Source organism: Apus apus, chromosome 1 (assembly GCF_020740795.1).
Source record: "Apus apus isolate bApuApu2 chromosome 1, bApuApu2.pri.cur, whole genome shotgun sequence".
Lineage (NCBI taxonomy): Eukaryota > Metazoa > Chordata > Aves > Apodiformes > Apodidae > Apus > Apus apus.
In genome coordinates, this window is record NC_067282.1 from 78,817,818 (window position 1) to 78,838,091 (window position 20,274).

The window sequence follows — 20,274 nt, forward strand, 5'->3', positions numbered from 1 at the left end:
AATACATTTGAGTTAATAGTGATGACTTGAGATTTCAGAAGAAAGGCTATGATGTCTGGTTCCAAAACCACCTACCATTGCATTAATGGAAGCCAAACATTTGTGATTTTATCCAGAAAGTTGTATCAGGGTTTTCTTGCAGTGGAAGGGTCACTAAATTTCAAAACAACAATAAAATCAGGTTGCATTGTATGCTTGTATTCCTAAATGGTCTACACTGGTTCAAAGCAAACAGCATTAGTTTTCATGCTGCAGAACAGTAACTTTGAATGGGAGTATACAGTTGCTAGTGGAATACTATGTAATCTTTTCACAGTTCCTAGAGCTATAGTAATATAAAATCATAGAATCATTTAAGTTGGAAAAGACTTAAGATTTTCATTAAAAGCAGGTAATGGGAGAGGAAAAACTATATATCCTATCATCACCAAGAGTTTTTATGGAAGATGGGAACAACTATTTTTTCACTTGACCACTTATGCGTAGTTTTCTTTGTTCCTTATACAACTCTCAGACCCTCAAAAAACATGAATTATTTCCTGTATGTGTCACTTTATTGTCATTTTTGTTTGTTTAAAATACATATTTAGTTTTCTATCTAAATGACTCCATTTGTTATTAAAATGTGCTTATTAGTGAACTCAAAAAATTATTGACCAACATGACTGCAAGTTTACTTTAATTTAAAGTTTCTTCTTGAGGAATACAACTGCTTGTCTGACACATTCCTAAATACTTAGGTAAACCTACCTTATTAATTTTTTTCTGACATTTTCTACACATTGCTTTATGTACACTTTTCCTTTACTTCTGACAATTTATCCATTACTAGGATAATGCATGTTGTATTTATGAGGGAATGACTGAAAAGATGTCAGTCCATTTTCCTAACAAAGTGAGGCATAACTTATCACAATGCCTATAATCCATCCTACCTTCCTTGATGTTGACCAATTTAAATCCATTTTATTCCAAAAAATTAAAGTCTTGATGATAGTCACATTATGAATTGGATGTAGTTGTGGAGTATATAGAAAACAAATCTAATAAAGAACAACGGTATCCCCCAAAATTAAGATTTTTATATTTTGGCATCATGTTTGCTACCGTATCTCTAAGAAATAAGACTATGATACTTAATCTTACAGGACACTTATTTTGTAAGCTATGTGTTTCATATACCTTTTTTTCTTCCCTCTGTTTAATAGAAGAGGGTGTTTCTAGAGCCATTTATACAAGTTTCTCCCTCCAAGCTTTTGAGTTTTACTTATGAAGAGCAGGTTCAAAACATTACAGATCAAGTTGTTTGGCATCAATAGTAGGCAAACACGAGATGATCAGTTTTATGTGGGGAAATGTACATGGTTTGGGAACTTGCAAAGTTCTGAACTTTGATTCATAGACTCCAACAGATCATGCCATGCAGCTTTAGGTATAGAACAGTGCAGTCTTTGCTGTAAAATACAACTGCTTTGTCTATGAGTGCTTAGTAATTATATAATTCTAGTATCTGCTGAATAGACTAACAAGTTTATCAGGCAGAAAGGTTAAGAATTAAAGCTGAGACCAGGCATTTTCTCATTATTTTCTCCTTCTTCCTATTTTTGTCCAAAAAATCACTTTTGGAGATGTGAGAATCTGTCTGCTATAAGGGTGCTGTTTCTTTTGATCTTTTCTTTAGGCTGGCAAATAAGCAGGACAGAGAAGGGGCTCTGTCAGAAGCAGATGTAATTGAAACCTTATCTCTGGAAAAACTTGTCAATGAACACAAGTGTCTGTGTCAAATTGTAAGTATATTTTAAGATGCTTCATTTTTGAATGTGCATGTAATGCTTGCAGTAAGGTGGGGGATTTTGTCACAAAGCGTAAAACTGAAATGAGAACCCTGCAATCCCAGCAAAGATATAGTACTGTTTTGCAAGCAGTTCTGCTGCCCATCTTGATATTCTGCTTCTGGATCTTGTGAAGAGATCTTTATAACAAGGTTCTCAAACGGCACCTGCTGGTCTATTCTGAAACCCTGTAAGAAAAATTAATTATTGATGTAGTTTAAATCTTGTTCATTTAGGCAGCAAGTTTAGTATTCTGCCTTTTTAAAAAAGAAGTAGGAAATGGAATTTACTTACATTGACATTTAGGAAGGACCACTAAACACGTGATTTTTGTCTCATCTCTGTTTGTAGCTAAACCCATAATTTAGTGTGTGTTACCATCTGGCAAACAGTAAGAACTTAATCTAATTCTTAGTGTATCTAATTACCAGAGCAGTAGTCATCAAAGGACCCTGTTACAGCTAGTTAATATCTGTCCTAAAATAACTACATTTCAGATATAGTATGCACAGTCACATTAAGAGAAAAAAATTAAAAGGAGAATGTGGAGGAACCAAACCCAGAAATCTGTATGAAGGCTACTTAGTATTGGCCAATAGTTTGGATAATTTATGAAAATCACTGGTCCCTGAAGTTGTTTTTTTTAAGCCTTTTTTGGAACAACCAGTTTGTTAGTTAACTGTTTGTGGGGTTTACTTATATAATCTTTTCTTGTAGCAATAAGAATCATTGTAAAAGATAATAAGTTATACTGTTCTTAACCAAAATTAGAAGGCAATTTTACAAAATCATTCCATCTGGTATTTGGGTTTTAAAATTTAAAAAAGACCTACTCCCTTGGGAGTGTTGCAAAATTCGTAAGATAGTAAATACTGCCATTGCTTTCTCTAGAAAGTTAGATAATAGCAGGGCATAGCTATGCTCATTATGTCATGATTTTTTGAGGGCTTTTCAGTCAGTAGATTTTTTACTGTCCATATAGCAGTCATAAAAATTTCAAGTTCACAATTTCTTCCCAAGGGACTTCTGTGGCAAAAAACCTTTTTTTGCAAAATATTGTCAATATGAAAGACCTGAAAGATTCTAGTGTATTTTCCCAATACTTCACAATTACTTAATTTGTGACATGTCTCTGAAAAATGTGGTTCTCTTCTCCATTTATATTTGGGGTGTAATCAACAAAGAAACTAGATAACACATTCTAAGTCATTTTAGCTGAAAGCAGCTGAGTGTCTTATATACTCAAAGAGGCAGTTTCTTCACTAAGCTCATTAACGGTTAACCTGGTCCCAAGTGTATATCAGTATGAAATCTTTCCTCTCCATTTATAGAATACCTATGTGCAAATTTATTTCCCATACTTCTCAATGTTTTGCAAACTTCAGAGGAAAAAATAGTTGTTTGGCTGATTTCTTGTTTTTAATCAAGGAATGTGATCTGAACTGCAAGCAAGTTTCCTCTTCTTCTCTTTATATTTGCAGGAACCTTGCTCAGCTGTTATGGGCTATGGGAAAAAAATTGATAAATCAATAAAAAGGGGTTTATATTGGCTTCTACATATCATAGCAAAAGATTTTGATGCCTTAAATGAGCGCATCCAAAGAGACACTACAGAACAAAAAGCACATGAAGAACAAAAGAAACTAGAACGAGCTGAGCGAGTGAGAAGGATACGAGAAGAAAGGTATTCTCTTTGTAATTTCTCCTACCTCCCCTTCCTCCATTGCTCTAAGACACCTGATATGTTCCTATATGCAGAGCTTATGGGAACCAAGCTATCAAGGACTTAAAGCTTACAAGCCAAGAGCCTCCACAGGGAGAATAAGGAACTGAATACTAAAGCCTTTCATTCAGACCTACAAGTTTTGGCCCGGTTCACCCTCTTTATTTTGTTCACGCTATGCTGGAAAAGTACCACGGATGAAAATTGCAGGGTAGTTGTAGAATAAATTTGGCCTTGCTAATATAACTTCACAGGAGGTTAATCTAAAAAATAAATCCTGTCATTTAATCTTAAGTTCCCTTCAAGTGTGTTCTAAAACTTCTACTAACTGAAGTTAGAATTTTTAACCCATATGTGAATATCAAATACTACACATGAAACTCTATTCAACACTGTGTTTAATATCAGGATATCCAGCAAATGAGGCATGGAGGAACTTAAAGGTGATTCATGGAGGGGAAGCAGAACAAATGATTTATTACTTCCCTTCAAAGCAATTTTGTGGTCATCAGCAGCCCACCACTGTTCTTTTTGGAGACTGATGTGAATCATCTTACTGGACATTCTTAAAAAATTCACTGAGCACCCATGTCCCCCCATCTGCCTTATATATGTAGAGATTTGTAAGTCTCAGTTACTGTGAGAAGTTACTGTGAAGTGCCTTGGCTTGTACTCTTACTGTTTTGGTTTTCTTCAGCAAGTATATTACTTAAGCACATTTTAAACACCTGAAATTTGACACAGACTCCATACATATTTCACAAACTCATAAAAAATTAATATGCTGTTAGTCTGACAGATATTTCTGTATAGACAAAACCCTCTGACCATGTTGGATTGTGTTATTTTTATACCATTTTGAGAGTGTAGCAAGGAGGACTGATTTGGAAACATGGCTCAAATAAATTATCTTATGTTATGGACATTTTCTATATATTCTGTTCCCTCTCAGTGGTCTTGATTGTATTTGAACATTGAAAGAATTGTTTGAGTCTGTCTTGGGTTAAATGCTTAAAAGTTTTGCTAAATTTCTTATGTCTTAGAAAGCTAACTAGTAGCTTCTTCTGGTTTTATCTATTGCTGAGGCCTTGCCTCAGATATGAGATGGCATTAACTCTCATTTTGCTTACATTTGATTTGCATCAAATCAATTTATTTCCGTAAGAAATGGGTTACTCTTGATTCAAGTGTAATTCTGTTTCATTCTGTATTCTAGTAATTCTCCAGAGTGCTTTTTTATTCAGATCTGCTTCACGGAATGTTTTCTCAAAGTGTGTTTACTCCACAATATATTAGTAGCAATCGTCTTGTTCCAAATGGAAAACTGAAGAGAGGTAGTGCCAATAAGTTCTAACATATTAGTGACCATTCCTTTCAAGTAGTATCGTTTCATGGGTAGATAGGGGACCTCCTTTTCATTCCCATCTCTGCCTCTGAACAACAGTGATGTCCTCTCTCAGTACTTGCAGCTGTGAAGTAGGTGTAACAGTGACATCACATGTGCGAGTACCATCAGATCGATTGATGAAAAGCATTTAGTAAGCATATACTTTAATAATTATATATTATTTAATACATAGGAATTTAACATTTCTTGCATAGAGATCTGGTTGGTACATAAAAAATAACTATTGCTGGTGCAGCAACAGTATACTGAGGATTGTGTCTTTCTGAACTTTTCTGAGTCCAGTTGAAGCAAATATGATTGATTCCCTAACTGTTACACCATATACTGAACAGTCTGGCCCCAGTTCTTTCTTACATATATTAAAAATAATCTATACTTATGAGAAAAGGAGGTGTATTAAAAGTAGAAGAGGTTTTAGATAGTCTGGTTTCCCATTGCATAGATTTATTTTTTAAAAAACAATTGAATACCTTGAAACAATTGTTATAAAAATTACCAGTGTGAAAAAGTCAGCATCCTGTTGAATAACCGAAACCTCCCAGTTACAGATGTATTCTGCCACATATTCTGTCCTCAGAAACTCCATCCATTTCCTGAGTGCTGATTGAACATTCTGGCACAAAGCAGCATCTGTTTCTACCTCTGCCATAACATATACCTGAGCTTTATTGATGTTAGCCTGCCATTGTGATTTCTGTAGAATGTTTTTTAAAATACAGAAGCACATTGGAAAAATCAGCTGGCATAAACTGGAGTATGAGTTAGATGATCTAATAAATGTTCTTTGTTATGTATAATTTATGGCTTCACTTCTTCATAATTCTTTGCTCTTCCTTCTTTCCCCTCCCTCCCCTCTCCCCCTCAAAAAAAACCCATCAACAACCTCCCAAAACACTAAAACAACAAAAAAAGGGAAAAAGAAGAAGGAAGAGTACCTGATGAGGAAGACCCTGAGCCTGGAAACTGTGAAAACCCCTTCCAGCCTATATCTGCTGTAATCTCTGAGGTATGAAAATAAATTGAGATCTTGATAATTTCAGACCTACCACTAACAAATGTCTGAGAGCTAGTAAGAAAAATGATAAATTTAAAAGAATTGTTCTAAGTCCGTCTGCACATCATTGAATCAATGCTTCCATGTTACTAAAATTCCCTATTATCAACACAAGAAGTTTTGTAGACACAGTATTAAAAAAAGGTATTTTAAACAGATGACTGAACACATTTCTGAGTTAAGCTATTGAATTTTAGAAGGGGAAAATTAATCAAGGTCTTGTAGAGTGCTTTAGTGAGTCATGTAAAATCTCCCTGACTACTTCTACTATTTAGATTTCTGTTGAAAACTAAGACAATTTAGAAGTTGGGGTTTTTTTGTTTTAAATGTAAGAAGCTTATTAATATATAACATTTCCTTAACCTGTGTTTCTGCATTCTGCTAGTTCTTATTTACTGTACCATATATTTTTTAATTCATTTGACTTGAGCTAACAATATCAAGAAACACGTAAACTCAGAGACCTTTCCAGTAAGTAATTCAAATATTTGCTTCTCTCCAGGATAAAAATGCCCATAGACATATGCTTTGTACATTCTTCTATATGCACAATAATACACTTTATAATAACATACACAGTATGAAGAGCAGAGTATAGCTGCAAGTATTACAGGGATGGTGATTTAGTGATACAGAACCTGTGAAACAGCTTATCATTGAGTCTGTATGACACAACTGGTATTTGACCAAATCGTGGTAGCACCTTCTGGATATTTACACACTGTGCATGTATATTTTGTTTTAACTAAAACATTAAAACAAACAACTAAAAAAGTTAATCAAAGAGGAGGAAATACTAGCAGTTTTCTACTCTTTGGCTCAGGACTGTTGATGTTATTTGTATAGCTAGCATTTTTTGTTGGTATATGACAAAAAAGAAAGCAAGAAAACAGGCTATAAACCTAAAGATAATTTATTTTACTGTTAATCCTTTTTTTTTTTTTTTCCTTTGGAAAGATTATTGGAAATATTAATTTCCCTTATTTGAAAATACTTTCATGCTAGATGTGGGACAGAAAAACATTTTAGGAATATTTTGATTTTAAAAATAATGTTCCTGTCCTATTAGTCAGTTTACAGCTTTAGAAGTTGTTAAAATATTCTTATACTTTTTGTTAGAATGAAAAACAAATTGAAAAGGAAAAGAAGCGGCAAAGGTTGGAGACTGAAAAGACAACTGCCTTGAAATCACAAGCAGAGCAGGAACAAATGGATGCCCAGCAATTATCAAGTAGCAGTAGCCAAAATGTAAATGATAGCAGGCTAGAAACATGCAGTTCTACAACTACACAGCTCTTGCAGCATGAAGAGAATGAGCAGCAAACCTCAGATTGCCTTGACTCAGGTAAAATTTCTTCCTTTTAATGTGTCATTTAATATTGTTTTTCACGTAGTTCTGTATGTATTATTTTTCTGTATGTATTATTTTTCATTATATTACACACCGGTTTAATCCATTGAAAACATAAAAATGCACCATAAAGTTACTGTATTGGACAATCTGCTGCAAAAAAGTGTGGTGTGACTGATACTGTAGCTGAAGCTGGGTTCATTTTTATCATAATCAGATTTGCAGCCCACTTTGTATCAGTACCAAGCTAAGGTGAATTTCTTTATTTAAACATAAGAGTTTGCATATATCTTATGCTTAGTTTATTATCCATAGCAAAATGTCATGTACATTTTACATTTCATGTAATTTTGTGCACAAGTTTGGACGGAAAATGCTGTTGTCTCTCACCCTAGCAATTGTATTATCAAAGATATTATCTGAATATAGCTGTATGATATGTAATGCTTTATTTCTGTTTGGTATAGATAACAGTAAGAAAAAAAATAAAAAACTAAAATTAAAAAGGAGCCATAGAGTAGAACCTATTAATTCAGAGGATGCTGTTCCCAAAAATCCCACACCACCAGCAGCTCTTCCACCAGGTAAGTGACAAACAATAATTGATGCCTCGACTTGTGGTTGTTAACTCTTTAAAAAATACTCATTTGTGAGTGATGAAACTGGAATAGTCTTCATACAGAGATATGCTGCCAAACCTTACTCTCTAGGAAATCCTTGTTGCAGTTTCCCACTTCATAGTACGACTTTCAGCAGTATCAATTCCTGGGAGAAGACAATATGATTTACACGAAGAAGTCAGAAAGTTGACTACTCTCTGATAAAAAAGTGATTTTAAATATCAATATTTTAAGGGTTAATACATTTATTTTTAAAGTATTTCATCACTATTCACTGTATAAACAATATATTACCTACTTCTGGTGTTTCTAAATGCTCTGATTTCTCCCAAAGAGAACTGGCTTCTGTACATTTCATCAGAATCAAGTGCAGTCATGGTGTGTTTTGACTGTCTTTGTTTTCCTTTAGTTGGCTGGGGATCTCCCAAACTTAATAGACTTCGAAAACTTGAGCCTCTTGGTGAAACACATCACACTGGTAACTGAAAATATGTTGGGTTTTTTACTTTTTTAAAGCATTCTCCATTGTTCATTCCCTTCTACATTCATTTCATTCTTTGTCCTTTTTTTTTTTTTTTAAATTTCTCAATGCCAGTTTTCATTGTACAAAAGCTAACCCTTTTCCTTAGTAGAAAGCATCTTTTTGATTGTTCAAGTCTTATTTCTTTTTTTACCAAAACAAGTAAGTTCTCTTAGATTCCCTTATAAAGTTTGAAATTGCACAGCATATCAGAAGCTACTCATGATCTGAAGTTATTTGCACAGCAGCATGCAACCAAGTATTTACTATGTCATATAAAAAGAGTAACAGGACCAGTTATCTTTAGAGTCCAAACGCATTTGAAATGAAAGTTTCAAAGGATATTTCCACTGTCCATATGTAGACAGTTCATCACTATCTTATGCAATGTGGATGGGACTTGGGTTACCTGGATACTGGAAGAAGTCCAGATGTACTCGGCAGAAATACCTAAGCAGGACTGCAGAGATCCATCAGGGATTATTAATTTGGCATCCATAGTGACTCTTCCACCTCCAGGCTGGATCTGCACTAAGCTGCCTGTTTGTTTCCACACTAACTAAAGCAGTTCGAAGGAGAAAGGATCTGGGCGTCCTGGTAGACAGAAAATTATCCATGAGCCAGCAGGGTGCACTTGCCGCCAAGAAGGCCAATGGAATCCTGGGGCGCATAAGGAAGAGTGTGGCCAGTAGATTGAGAGAGGTCATTCTCCCCCTCTACTCTGCCCTGGTGAGGCCACATCTGGAATCCTGTGTCCAGTTCTGGGCTCCCCAGTTCAAGAGAGACAGGGAAGTACTAGAGAGAGTCTAGTGGGAGGCAACAAAGATGACTGGGGGTTTGGAGCATTTCTCTTATGAGGAAAGGCTGAGAGAGCTGGACTCTTTAGCCTGGAGAAGAGAAGGCTGGGGGAGACCTTATTAATGCCTGTAAGTATCTCAAGGGTGGGTGCAGGGAGGATAGAGCCAGACCCTTTTCAGTAGTTTCCAGTGACAGGATGAGGAGCAACAGGCACAAGCTGGAACACAGGAAGTTCCATTTAAATATGAAGAAAAAAAATATTTATGGTCAGGGTGATACAGCACTGGAACAGGCTGCCCAGGGAGACTTCCAATTGAAAACAAAGTTATTGATCTGCAAGGAGAGGTGTCAGTGATAAACCTTGGAATTTGCTCTTTTATCTGAAGAGCCAGTGTCCCTGAAAGTTCACAAATAGAAGAAATAAGTTTAATAACTGGAAATATCAAGGTATAGTAGGCAGATTCTTGATTTCAGTCTTTAATAATTACTATTTTCTATTTTTGGAAGACTGTGGAAGATTGTTTTTCATATGCTCATATTACATCTTTTTCAGTTTTTTATGATAGTCTTAATTTTTTTTACATTTTTAATTTTCAAATTTTGAAAAGCCAAGTGAATATAGAGACATCTGGAGTAATATGAGAGGAGGATAACCAGACTAATGCAATGGGAATACTTATACAAATTGAACAAAGATAACATGAATTCAGAATCTTACAGAGAAAGGAGCTCCCTGTGGCTGTAGAGATCCTTGAGCTTTAACTCTGACTTCAACTGATTGCACTACTGTCGTGTATTACAGCACCATGTGGACACACCTGCTTAAGCTCTGACATGGAGCTTCTCTGCCAAAGAATCAAAAGAGGCCTAAAGGGGAAATAAGACCTCTAAAAACTAGATATTTGTTTTTCATAGAAGTGTAATTCCTGTGCATAAAGTGTAATTTGTAGTCTTAATCATAAAACCATCTTGCTCTGTTTTTTTCAAGGCAAATAGAGAGAAGGCGGCAAGAAAGAAAAGCCAGATGAAGAGGTAGGGAGGGGAAGAGAGGGAAGGGGTAATATTCAACTTTTATCTGTGCCTAAGGGAAGTGTTGCATTTTGTAGCAAGAACATGTGTGGGACAAAGAGGGAAAAAACCCCAAGTGCTTAAGCTAGGTTCTTTACTCACAGATGTGTAAGTTAGTAACCTGAGATCTGTGTTAATTTACTCCATTTGTAAAGTAAGCATAATAAAGTATTTTGGAATCTAACAACAGAAAATATGTTGGTAGGGGAATGATTTTTTTGACTGGAGATGTCAAAATCAGAACTCAGAATTCAGTGCTTAGAATTTCACAGCTGAATTCAAGACACTGCCTGCTCTTTGCTGAGATTTGGGGTTTTTTTTCAGGAATTTTGAGTCGCTTACTAGATTCCCACAGATAGTCAAAATCCTGAGAAAGCAAAAAAACATCTATTAAGGAAACAGTACTTATAAAGGAAAAAAGCTCTTCAGACATGTGGTCCAGCATTGTCAAAACTTTAGTTAGGTCTTGATGTCAGAGAGCATCAGTTACTTACTTTGCTTAATGCAGTTGTTTTTTTTACTCAGACCACTTGAGAGCCATGGAATCATTTAGATCAGAAAGGACCCTTAAGATCATCGAGTTCAACCATTAACTGAACACTACCAAGTCCATCTTGCACTGATTTTAGCTTCCCCTCTGTCCTTGCCCATTTTCTGTCACGCAACAGTGTTTTTCAGTGAGTTTGTGCATACTTTGGAGATGGAGAACCTGCTTCTCATTTGCAAATGCAAACTCATTTGAGGTTTTTCTAAGACCAGCAGAGCAGACCTTTGATTCATTTTTTAGAATCTTCCCTGAATTGCATTTTTCATTGCAACTTCATTTTGGCTGTCCTTTCAGCAGATAATTTTTTTTTCACCAGTTTTGTCCAAAATTCACTGTAAAGGTGGTTTTAAAATTTCTTCAGGCATTCGACCTTCGTGAATTAAAAAGGCCTGGTTTCCTCATTAATTTCGTATCTAATTTATATAAATGTCTTGAAGGTATAATTTTAAATGAAATCTTAGGGTTTTTTATTTTCTTTTTTACTTCCTTTAGCTCTGACTTTAGCAAGGCTTTCTTTTCTGTGGGTGTTCTTGGATTCTCTGAAGTACACTGTTTTCTATATCAGTACTGCATTCTGTTGAACTGATTTGACAAACTGTTATTGGCCAAGTGGCTGAAAAGTCACAAGTGGCTGAAAAGCACCTACCTTCATGTAGACCAGGCTGAAAATCCTTAATTCCATAAAGATGCCCAGTAGATGCTTTTATCAGGACTCCAGATAAAATTCTTAGTGTCTATAAGGGCAAGGAAAGCAAAAAGTATTTAACCGTCTGCTTTTAAAAGTTTAAGGAGCCTTAACTAAGCAGAGAGGTTATCTTCAGTACTTTCATAGTCTGTGCCCAAAAGTGTATCAACGTAACATTTGATAGCTCCTCCGTGTAAGTCAAGAAACTCGTTTAAGCTTCAAAACAGATAAAACTTTGTAGTGTTGATACGTGTTAGTCCATGGAGAAACACACAAACAGGTGTTTCCTAGTATTCCCACACGTTCTAGAACAGGTCTTTGTTAGTTAGGATAGCAGTTATTCCTTTGTTTTTGTCTTGAAAATTGTGTCACAGATATGTGGAAGACCTTGCTGCTGAAATACATAAAATTAGCATAGTGTGAGGTTGAAAGAACCCCCAAAGGTCCAGTTTTTAATGCTATGTATTCTCAGAGACATAAATCTGTCTTAATGATTTAATGTGCAAACTGAAAAATTTAGTGTTAGTGAGCAGGCTATTTAGTCTATGCATTGAATCATTGTGTCATTCTTAGCAGAGACCTTTACATTGGATGTTGAGGCAGGCTTAACAGGTAATAGAGTCAATTATATACATTTTTAATTATACACTTATTTTCACTAAAGACTGCATTTTTTCCAGTCATGATAGTGATTCTAGAACAACATTAGGTAATGAGTGTCTGATTATTGTCACTGAAGGATACATTTGCAGGAATGATAAATCTCTCTCATTACAGGAAGTAAAAATGCCTGTCCTAAAGTTGCCTGTCAGAACTCAGGAAATAAATAAACTATAAAAATAATAAAATTATTTTTAAAATAATTAAAACATCCATTGTGCAGATTTTCCTTTACCCTATAAAAATTTGTTGCAGTTTTCTTGCTTCCAAGTGATGCTCTAACACTGGATTAGCTCTATTAAAATCAAAGGATTTACAAGAATAATATAAAAGTGGTATTATTCTATGGATTAAACATAAAGATAACTAAAACCTTGATTCTACGACATGTACATGTATTATTTGAGTAATGTCATCCAATGTGCTTTTGTTAATTTTAGCTCAGAAATTCAATTTTAACAGAAGTTATTGTATATGTAGAACAATTAGAATATATTTTTCTTCAGAAATTATGAATTAAAGCTGAATTTTGTGTTGGCAGACCATCAAAGTTTTGTTCAGGAGGAGCTTATCTGCATAAACAAAATTGAGATTTGAATGCTTCAAAAAGCTGCTTTTCTTTTTTCTTGATTTCTACCTGTTCTTCTTATCATCCTTCATTATATTTTGCTTTTGAAATGCTTTGCATGTACCAGTCTGCATGTTAGTTTTTTTCTTTTATATCAATTACAAATGTTTGAGAGTATTTGTTATTCTCTTCTGGTGTGCTTAATAACTTTGCATTTAACAGTTTTACTACTTTAAATTGACAAAAAGAACGCACTTTTATTTAAAAATTATTAATATAGTTCTTTGAGAAAGTTAGTATGTCTTTCAAGTTAGATTCCATGCATAAATGATGCCAAAATCTTTGATGCTGCATAACATTACTGTAATTTAAAATGTTATTGGAATGGAAACTGCACTACAGCAACATTCAAATTTTGAAACTTCATTTTTTCAATTGTTATTTTTTCAATTGTATACTTTGGATGTTTACAGACTGCTTTTGGGCTCGATCTTGCAAATACTGGTGAATGTATAACAAAATGTAATTAAACCGTTTTGATAAATACACTTCCAGACATTAGTTAGCACAATGTCTGAAAGCTGCTTGTAGGAATTGGCTCTAAACTTATAGGCTACCTAACTTTCATTAAGGAAGCAAAAATGTACTGTATTTAAACAACCTTCAAGCAAGGGAGATGGTAAATGACAGATTAATGTGTTTTTCTTCTCTGCCATTTCTTATGCAGATTTCTATGGAAAGCCTCTGCCCCCGCTGACTATACGCCAAAGACCCAACAGTGATACCCATGATGTAATTGCTTAATTAGATCACAAACAGCACTTAAAAAAAAAATATATTTAAATAAGTTATCAGAGTGACCTTGAAGGACATTTTTTAAATGACAGCCTGTCAGCTTGTTGCAGAACAACTTTGTGACAATTAAACATGGAAGTCATTCTGTCATACTTAGTTGATCAGAATTTGTCATCCTACTTTTCACATCACCAGCTCTTCTTCAGGATTTAGCAAGAAATCAAGAAAGGTCTCTGTGTCCATGGATGCTCATATGAACATGGTATTGAATATTCATTTGGCTTACTGGTGAAAATACCTAGCTGGAAACCTGAAGAAAAATACCTTCAAGTTCACATAATACTCAATTGTATGTTCTTATCAAAACCTTTTTCCAGGTGCTGCATTGTGGTCGGTATTTTTGTAGCTATTAAATGGTTCTAAAGCATTGTGTAAGATTCATATGTGTTGGGGTGAATGCAGGAAGGTTATGCAACAAATATTGAATATATTTTTCTATATTTTTGTAACATTATTTGAAAGTTTTAGTAGACATGCATACCTGCTACAAATAAGAAAGCATTAGAAAGCTGATAGTCAAATGCATATGAGCATGTTTGACTCTTTTTTCTGACATTAGCAATACCTATTTTTAGGGATTATTTTACCATATGTATCTTTTGTATTTCTGGCAATCAGGGAGGGAGGGGGGCAGGTAGAAGGTAAAGTTTAAGATTAATACATTTTATAAAAAAATAATGCTATTTAATTGTCTGAAAGTTTTGTTATTTGTTAGTTTTGTTAACTGAGTTTGGCATAAGTAAAAAATGCAGGTGGAAAAACAGAACTGAATATCGTATTGGCTACTACATCATACAAGAAATTTGCACTACTTCAGTCATCAATTCTGATGGCAACTGAGTCAACCAGTATGCATATAAGCTTCAGCACTTTTTAATCACGAGCATCTTGAAAACCAAAGAAGCTCCATATTTTTAAGGACGTATGTTGTATTTCCATAGAATGTGTTAATTTTACATTTTAAAAAATCAAGTAATACATAAACAGTAAGGGTTACAAATGGATACATTCCTATTTAAATGTTCTTTATATGCTGTTTTTACTCTTATATTGGAGACAACCATTGGTATATTTTGTAAAGGTATATCACTTAGAGCTAGGATGAAACCCCCAATCAAAGGCATATTTTTTTAAGAAGTATTACTTGCTTCTCTATTATGCTCTCAATCTTCCATAACATGCTATTACCACAAGATTTGAGTAGATATTAAAACAATGCACTGTATATATTCAACATTTTGACATTAGAAGTGTTCACCATATACCCCTTACAACAATGAATTACATAAATAAAACATCTACCATATTAATCAAAATGAAATTAACAAAGATTTTTAAAGAATATCTATGGGGAGGTGGAATCCGTTTTAAGTATGTTAAGTTTGGAATGTGTGGAGAGGAATATTTCAAGTTTGCTAGTTTAGGGATGAAACAATTTGTATGTGACTGTCAGCATGGGAATACTTTTCTTGTATTCTAATAATGTAACATGGTTCAGTTTGATTATTCTCAGGATTTAGTCATTGTCACTTCAAATAAAAACTTAAGCAGAGGGGGAGTTGCATAAAAAGTTTATTTGTGCAATCTCAATCTTGCTATCTATGCTACCACTTTATTATTTTTGTTTTGCTTAAAGGCTCTAAATTTGCAGGCTTATTTTTTTTACAGCTTCAGTTTTTAGTAATGTATTACCCTTTTATTTTAACACTAATCTCAAAGAAATTAATGGATGTCTTTATTAAAAAAAAAAACTAAATACTGCTGTGGAAACAAAATTTGAGAAACTGAAATGTAAGATCTGGATACTTAGATTTGAAATGTGTGTTGTGTGTGTGGACACGTGTCCATTTTTTTCCTGTTTTTAAAATAAATGTTACCAACATGTGACCAAACTACTCAAAAATGTTTCATACAGTTTTGTTTATGGCCTTAAGCTGCACCATGGGGAGTTTAGACTAAGCATTGGGAAGAACCTTTTCACTGAAAGGGTTGTCAGATATTGGAACATGCTGCCCAGGGAGGTGACTGAGTCACCATCCCTGGTTGTGTTTAAAAGTCATCTAGATGTGGTGCTGGAAATACGGCTTAGTGCTGGACTTGGTATAGTAGGGTTAATGGTTGGACTCCATGATCTTGAAGGTGTTTTCCAACCTAAGTGATTCTATTATTCTAATATGACCTGTAGTTATTTACTACAGTTGTTTTTTCAGTAACTTATACTCCCTTGACTTTCTACTTGCTCAAGATGACATTTATGTATAGAATGAAACTAATGCACAGCATCCACATTTCCCATATTATCATAAATTTACAATTTTTCAGAAGTAAGTAGTCATAAATGTTTAGTGGCTGCAAGTCGCATTTACATTGTTAAACTATACAAAATAAGGACCCTGTGGATGGAATCTTTGCATATTTTTACAACTGCAATGTGGTCAAATTTAGAATTAGATTGGTACTAAATTATGTATCTATGCATATAAAGTCCTTTAGTAGTACACTTGATATTTGAGAAGTAATCGGTGATACAGTTGTAACTTAAGAGGTAATAATTATTTCACAAATTAGCAGATTTTGTCAGATTCTGATGCATTTTTTTGTCAACAACATCACTGCATTCAGCTAAGAGTATTTGTACTTATATACAAAAATGGTAAGTACACAAAATAAGCTACATAAGCAGAACATTTTGCGTTATCTATGTGGAACATTTTAAATATATTTTAGACCAAATATTTTAAAGATTAGTTAAATGTAGCTTCTAAGATAAGGAATAATAATTTTCATTAATTGAACTAATATAAAAGGTAATCAGTCCTTCAAAATAAATGATTGTCACTGTTGTCCTACTTTTTAGCCCAAACCTAGAATCCACAGAAGGACCTTATTCATATATTTTAAGGTTTTACTTAGAAAATAACAACTATAGTCATATTATTAAAAGTATGTATTTTTGTTATCCATTATTTTTAGTTTCACATCTGTGACATGGTCTCTGTATGGAAATAATGCACAGTAAGGGATAGTCATACTGAGATGAGACAAAAGGACTGCAATTTTAAAGGAAGCTGTTTGATAACCTTGTGAGATTCCTGTTTCAGTTCCACAGCCCTGAAGGAGAATTAGAAAGCTTTAGAAGAATTGTCTGCACTAGACAGCCGACACAAGCTTTCCAATGTCCCTTTCACGAGCCCTGGTTATGAGGATCAAGATGGAAGCAGCAAGGAACCTGCAGGGAGGCCTGCGAGGGAAGTGGAACTGGCAATCCTCGAGCACATTAACAAACCATCCTGCGGGCTGTCGGCGGGCTGTGCATACCCCTATGCAACAAGATTTAAGCCCAAGTTATCTCTCACCTTCTGGGCTGTGAATTCTCTATGAGCTTTATAAAGACTACAAGTATCATCCTTTCCTTGAAACCCAAAGAACTGTAACTGTCCTCTGGAGGCCTATCTGTCACTTAAAAATGGATTTCTCAGTTTTGCTATTTTAGCTGACTTTTAAAATAATGTTGGCGGGAGTGGTCTCATGACAATATTCTCCAGTAGAAGCCAGTGTATTTCCTGAGAACAGTTATTTTTTTTATATAATGATGTCACATTAGAAAAGATGATGGACATTAACAAAGCAAGAAGCATAGGCTTTTTTCTTTCCTTTTTTGTTTTTCTTTTTTTCTTTAAATAACATTCAAATGGAATTTCTTCTCTAGGATATTCTAGTACTTTAGTTATAACCTTAGTGCTGTAACTTCAGGATGCTAACCACTAACTGTTCCATGCTGTCTGTTAGCTTCCAGAATTCAACTTCAAATACTTCACTATTTTGAACATGACATACCCCACAGTATTTCAATAGATCCATCTTTAATCAGAGCAAGGAAATACATTTTAAAAGTAAGTGTAATTTGAGACAAGTTTATCTCGAGACAGAAGGATCTTTCTTATCTGGTTGGTTTTGTGAATGGTTTTGTTGTTTGGGGTTTTTTTCCATTTTCTCCCCCTACTGTTCACATAAGCTGTATTTGATTACATAGGATTGCTCTGGCAACTGCTCTACAGTAACACCACCTGTACTTTCCAGAAGATTTTAGAAAAGTGGATGGTGGAATCGTTAGCAATCTATGTATACTACTCCCCAGTGGATATGAGTTTAAGATACTTCAAATCCTCTTCCTGCTGGGCTAGTGGAAAGATTGAGTGAGAATGAGTAACAAGAAATTACGTCCTTGCACCACGTCAAGTATGTGGCTTAAACTTGTGAAGACCAACAAAGCCAGGTGAGTGAGTAATGTAGCTGTGCTACCAAAATAATGATTCACCGATAAGCAGTAAGATAATAGACTGAAGGACTGAGGAAGGAGAATTAGGATTTTGAACTGTATATGTATACTTAAAAATTTTCTCCAGAAAGTTGTGGATTTTGGAGACCTCAATCTGATGCTTGCTTAGTCTTCCTACCACATTTGCATTTGCTACTGCAAAAAGCAGAGTCCTAAAATTTTAATGCAGAAAAAGTCTTTAAAAAGTTTCCCAGAGAGGACTACATCCCAATAACTTTAATTTGCATTATCATCTAATCCACATATTTTTTATCCTAGAAGTCATGTCATCCATGACTTTGACCTCCATAAAACCTAGCAAGCTTTTGCTGTCTGTGTTGATATAACAAACAAGGATAATATTGTTTCCTTGTGTATTTCTAAATTACTACATGGTGAAGACTCAGAGTTTGTGCTTGCTCCACAAAACTGTGGACACTTGAAACTGAACAGTGAAAGTCACAGTAACATCCTGTCTTTTCTGTTCACTAGGTTTGGAGGATTTTGATGTGTAGGAATGACATTTCTGCTTATTGACTCATTAATTTTAAGATATTTCAGCCATCTACTCTTCAAAAGTAGGAGGGGATGAAAAGGACACTGTGTCCTTTTCCTTTGCTTTCCTGAATACAAGGACATGCTTAGAAAACAAAAGTTTGAAATAAGGTAAGCTAAGGGAAATGTGTTAGCTTAAGAGGATTGTGGACTGAGGTTGCAGTGGAGTTGTGAAGGTACAATGGATTTTGGAGAAAGGAGATGCAGCTTATGGTTTAACAGGGAATCCAGGCAAGCACTTGGTCACTTACTATGGCAAGCGTAGTTGCTCAGGTGACAGAAAACATATAGTTTTCGATTGCTTTGTATTAAAACAGTAGCCTGAATTTCAAAATGTACTGAAGTCAATTCCCCCCCAGTCAACCCATCTCTCCAGTAGCACACAAGAGAGATACAGGTTGCAGTTGCGTTTTTACTGTTTTGCTGCAGTTCTTCTGTTTGTGATGGTGTTGTTGCTAGTGAACAAGCTGCTTAACCGAAGCCTTTCTTTGCTTCCTGATGTGTTGCAAATCTTACTGGTTTCAGACACAATAAGCAATGCTGATGGCACCATCTACAAGTGTAATACAGTCCTAGACTTAGGGGAAGGTGACTAATTCAGCATACATTTTTGTTTTCTTGATAAAGTAAAATTCAATTATAGTATGTATTTTCTTGTATGTTGCTAGTCTTGAAAGAATCACAACTGCAGACAACTGCACTTTTTACACTGGTTTAGTTCTGTATCTGTGGGTACAACTCATTTATCAAAAAGACGTTCTGGTTTCATGTTTGATATGCAGTAGGTCTCCATTTTGCAAACCGGCGCTTTGTCAGGACTCTGATTGAAACGTTAAATAAGCTTTCAAATGTGAGGGTAATTGCATGAGGTTTCCATAAACGTTCCTAGTCTTCATTAGTCAGTGCCTGAAACTCAAATATTTATCTAAAAGGTAGCACACCTGCCTTCACCTTTGCACCCCTTCCCAGCTGGGTTTCAGAGGCCGGTTTTGGGGTGCAGAAGCTGCGTGGGCAGCCATTAACTGAAACTACTCTTGATCAAACCTGCTGTTTCCATAGGGGCTGCTCTTCCTGAAGGAGTCAGCAAATGCTGATGGAGGAGTGAGCTTTTGAGAAAGGGAGGATCTGTGGTGCCGTTCTTTTTGCTAGACCGCAACGCCTGAAGCGAGAGCTGGCCAACAGAGCAGGATGCCCTTCCTCACAGGAGTTTGCAGGGCTCTGCATTTCTGTTCAGGTGGTCAGGTCAGGAACTGCCCAAGCACTTCAGCAACCTCAGGTTTTAGCACTGCTGAGCCAGTCACAGTCAGTGAACTGGGGTTTGGTGGTTCTCCTGGTTACTACTCCCAGAGAATGGGTTATCTAAAAAGCATGCAAGATGTCTGTATTACGTAACTCCCATGTTTGTACCAATGTTTGTTTGCAGTAACAGCAGGTTAAGCCAGAGCTGAGCTCCCGTATGGTTTAGAGGAGGCTGCTGAACTGCCGAGTAGCAGAGTCTGCGTGGGCCTGGCCCAGCCAGAGGTGGCGAGAAGCCATCAGCAGAGGCCTGAGGCAGCAGCTCCCTGAGCAGCCTCTGAGCCCAGGCACAGTTGTGTAAATTAATTAATCACGGCCGCTGCATAATCCTGGAATCCCTCTCGGAGAGGCAGAGCGGACGGGAGGGTGGTACAGCCTCCCAGGGGGAAACACAACCCGACGCACCGACCCCCGCA

The 20,274-nt window shown here is 35.5% G+C and overlaps 1 protein-coding gene across 11 annotated transcripts in view; it reads left to right on the top strand.

Annotated features, from left to right (window-relative positions):
- ARL13B (ADP ribosylation factor like GTPase 13B) overlaps positions 1-15,581 on the top strand; it is a 45,122-nt gene extending 29,541 nt beyond the window's left edge. For 7 of the 11 annotated variants that reach the window (XM_051608566.1, XM_051608564.1, XM_051608565.1 and 4 more), the window contains exons 5-11: positions 1,682-1,787; positions 3,314-3,516; positions 5,876-5,969; positions 7,137-7,362; positions 7,836-7,952; positions 8,398-8,466; positions 13,562-15,581. In XM_051608566.1, coding sequence (XP_051464526.1) covers positions 1,682-1,787; positions 3,314-3,516; positions 5,876-5,969; positions 7,137-7,362; positions 7,836-7,952; positions 8,398-8,466; positions 13,562-13,638 — 892 coding nt within the window. In that variant the 3' untranslated portion in view covers positions 13,639-15,581. Of the gene's footprint in view, positions 1-1,681; positions 1,788-3,313; positions 3,517-5,875; positions 5,970-7,136; positions 7,363-7,835; positions 7,953-8,397; positions 8,467-10,294; positions 10,339-13,561 lie in introns of all 11 variants that reach the window. The other 4 variants (XM_051608573.1, XM_051608575.1, XM_051608571.1 and 1 more) reach the window with 3 other exon arrangements.
- The last annotated feature ends 4,693 nt before the right edge of the window (positions 15,582-20,274 follow it).